At 32.1% G+C, this 3536-nt stretch overlaps 1 protein-coding gene across 2 annotated transcripts; it reads left to right on the top strand.

Moving 5' to 3' along the window:
* Positions 1–573: 573 nt before the first annotated feature.
* LOC123305827 (serine/threonine-protein kinase polo-like) lies at positions 574–2415 on the top strand. Of its 2 annotated transcripts, XM_044887664.1 has the most exons (4): positions 574–680; positions 948–1365; positions 1560–1806; positions 2224–2415. In XM_044887664.1, exons 2-4 carry the CDS (start codon positions 1025–1027, stop codon positions 2407–2409), a joined length of 774 nt encoding a protein of 257 aa, XP_044743599.1. In that variant the 5' UTR covers positions 574–680; positions 948–1024; the 3' UTR covers positions 2410–2415. The 2 variants fall into 2 exon arrangements, with proteins under 2 accessions (XP_044743599.1, XP_044743598.1); XM_044887663.1 differs by lacking the exon at positions 574–680 and having other exon boundaries at positions 697–1365.
* Positions 2416–3536: the final 1121 nt, after the last annotated feature.

Below are 3536 nucleotides of genomic sequence, written 5' to 3'. Positions count from 1 at the left end.
AAGATATCTAATTCATTGTATATTATTCATTGTCAATTGTAAAATATTTTTTTAAAAATATTCCCTTACATTGGATATTTAATAATTTATATTGTTTTGGGACGTTTTAAATTAAAACTTTCTTTATTTTTAACTTTGTTTTTTTATTTTTTAAATCATTTCAGCAATACACATTTTACATACCCTGGTAAAAAAGTTGTCTGCTAAACGGTGACAATTTCTATAAAATATTGGCAAAACAGTCACTTTTCATATAAAAACAATTTTCGTTAACTAACCAGGATAAAAACTATTATATCTCAAAAAAAAAATACATCTATAAAATTTCATTGAAATCGGTTGTGTGGTTCCGGAGACAAGCGAAAATGAACATCGTGCCCGCAATTTTTATATACTACACGGAGTTGGCCCATTTTAATAACTGTTAGAAATAATAAACTCAATCATTACTCGCTCATTCGCTCACTCGCTCGCTCTGCCAGTGTGCACAGTACGCTCAGTGTATTTGTGTGCACTGTTGTGTAAACTTTAGGAGGCACCCTTATACAATAAGTGTGTATGAACGATAACCTAAGATGGAGGACATGTCATGAGATGACATATTATTTTCTTATATAATTATTATTAATTAATCAAATGTTCTGTTCAACTTGAGAATACAGAGTTATGTTATAATTTATGTAATTACATGTGTTCATTAAATACAATATTAAATAAAGAACTTGCGTCTTTATTTCTCTAAAATTCAAATTACCATATTAATAACAAATAAAACTGCCTGTAAAATTGTTAACTAGATAGGAAGAATGAAAACTAATTACAAACATCACTTAACGTTTAAAGTTTAAAATATTTATTAAAAATAATTAACAAATTTTATACAAATAATGTGCTGTACAATTAATACAATTTATTTTCATTTTGTTAAAGATTATTTGTTTTATTAGTGTGTGTCCAGGCTCGGATAACACATCACATCGAGGCACAACACAAACAAGCGTTGGCACGTCGACCACTGGGTGAAATGAACAGTGCCGAACATCAAATGATTGTGGATTCACCACGAAAACCAATGCAAAACAATTCAATTACATCGAATGGTCGACCGATTGAATCGTCCGAAGATTACCAGAAGAATCTACGTGCGTTGAAAGAACAATTAACAAAGTTGTTGTTAACAAAACCAGGTCGTGAACATGGCAACTTTGGTGATGATATAACAGATCCAGCAGCGCAACCAGTCGTCTGGGTATCCAAATGGCTTGATTATTCTGATAAACATGGTTTTGGGTATCAGTTGTGCGACGAAGGTGTTGGAGTTATGTACAACGATACCACTAAATTAATTATGTTGGCCAATGGATTGTAAGTATTTTATTTTTAACCCCCCAAACTACAAAATGAGGTGTTTGTGTGTGTATCTGTCTGTTTGTCTGTGTCATCGTAGCTCCTAAACGGGTGAACCAATTTTGACATTTGATTGTTTCGTTTGAAAGATAATTTAATGGAGAGTGTTCTTTGTTAATTTTATTAATAGTTTGTGTTTTGTTTTTGTTTAGGAATGTTCATTACATTGATAAAGATGGCGTTGAACATTACATGACGGTGGACGATTATCCAGCATATTTGAAGAAGAAAATGAAATTATTATCATATTTCCATCGATACATGCGTGAACATTTAATGAAAGCTGGAGCACAGATCAAAGTTAAAGAATCTGATTCATTGTCACGAATACCACATTTACATCAATGGTGTAGCACTGAATCCGCTGTAGTTATGCATCTCACAAATGGAACTGTTCAGGTAAATCTCATTTACCAATCTTTTGGTTCATTTTCCCTAGTTTTGGGGTTGTTATTGAATTTTCTGTCGGATAATTTTGGTAAAAATAGACACCAAAGTTTTCTCCTAAGTTGCGTCCTCACGAGTAAACAGTGATGTTTACGTAAGAATGCTTCAAATAAAAATTGTTATTTTTTGTATAAAGAACAACTTTTACTTTTAAACTTTTATTCTATCTTGAACGGTTTACAAGATGGATACTTTGTAATGGATATTTTAAAATTGGCGTATTTCGGTCAACTTAGACTAGAAAGTCGAAAAAAAACTACTTTTTTTCGACCTTGAGAGGTCGATAATTGTGGAAAATTTCAAAAATGCATTAATTTTGTTCCTTTTAGATATTTAATTCAATTGTACTATTCTTTTTTTGGTGTTTAGGTGAATTTCTTGGATCATACAAAAATAATAATGTGTCCATTAATGTCAGCCGTCACATACATCGATAATGAAAAGAACTTCCGTACGTATCGTTTCCAAACCATCGAGGAGCATGGATGTAGCGTTCATTTAGCACGTAATTTACGTTATGCCCTTGAGCAAATTAATAATTTACTTAGCAAATGAAGAATCATCGAAAAACAAGTGAAAACAAACAATTGACTGAGTTAATTGTTGAAATACCATGTATAGACAGTGTTAATTACTCTCATTACACACATTACACACACATACATGTTGATGCGCACTCGTTTGTTTTTTTTTGACGTCACGTAAATAACAAAAGATAATCACTTTTAAATACACACACACACACGCAACTGATATTCCTATATTAATATATACTATAAAATTTGCACCTAATTAACGCCCTCGTGGGTAAACAGTGATGTTTACGAAAAAATGTTTCAAACAAAAGTTGTTTAATTTTTGATAAGGAACATTTTTTACATTTAAACTTTTGTTCTATCTCTAATGGTTTAAAAGATGGGCCCTACGGACCCAAGACCCAATTGACCCATGATGCTCATTTACGAACTTGACCTGTCCTTTTACGTCCTGAGTACGCTGTAAAAATTTCAGCTCGATATCTTTTTTCGTTTTTGAGTTATCGTGTCCACAGACGGACGGACGGACGGACGGACAACCGGAAATGGACTAATTAGGTGATTTTATGAACACCTATGCCAAAATTTTTTTCCTAGCATCAATATTTTTAAGCGTTACAAACTTTGGACTAAACTTAATATACTATGTATATTTCATATATACATGGTATAAAAAAAACGAAATCATCAAACGAATCATGATCCATCCTAGAAGAGGTGGAAGAAACGTGTTTTTTTTTTTATTTAATTTTATTGAAAATCAGCCACACAAAGTATTCTTTACAAATATATATTAAAAAAAAAAATAAAAAGAACTGGTTGGACGGACTGTGCCCACGACCTACACATTCTTACTACTCTTGTAGTTCGACCTAAAGGGATTCATTTTAGTCGATAACCCCCTCAATTGTGATTGTGCCTTATAACTAGATAACGGGTAAAGATACAGGGTTGAACTTCGACTTAGAATACGTATTTTTCAATTTCCCTTCAACTTTTCCAAGAAATCCACAAAAAAAATCGTTTCGGGGCAAATTTTTGTGCAAATTTAAGCAGAACTCATCTCCCATGGTCGAAAAGTGATCGCAAAAATTTAAAAATGTTAATCTCGTATTTTGGATGATAGAGAGAATGGCCTAACAACAG

This window comes from Chrysoperla carnea, chromosome 1 (genome assembly GCF_905475395.1).
Source record: "Chrysoperla carnea chromosome 1, inChrCarn1.1, whole genome shotgun sequence".
NCBI lineage: Eukaryota > Metazoa > Arthropoda > Insecta > Neuroptera > Chrysopidae > Chrysoperla > Chrysoperla carnea.
Note: the sequence above shows the minus strand (reverse complement) of the source record. Positions and strands in the feature narration are given on the sequence as shown.

Bases quoted from the DNA above. Each gene is read 5' to 3' on its own strand.
- LOC123305827 (XM_044887664.1), top strand. From the start codon at position 1,025: ATGAACAGTGCCGAACATCAAATGATTGTGGATTCACCACGAAAACCA. The intron at 1,366-1,559 runs GTAAGTATTTTA...GTTTTTGTTTAG, and splicing joins ATTATGTTGGCCAATGGATT to GAATGTTCATTACATTGATA. The intron at 1,807-2,223 runs GTAAATCTCATT...TTTGGTGTTTAG, and splicing joins TCACAAATGGAACTGTTCAG to GTGAATTTCTTGGATCATAC.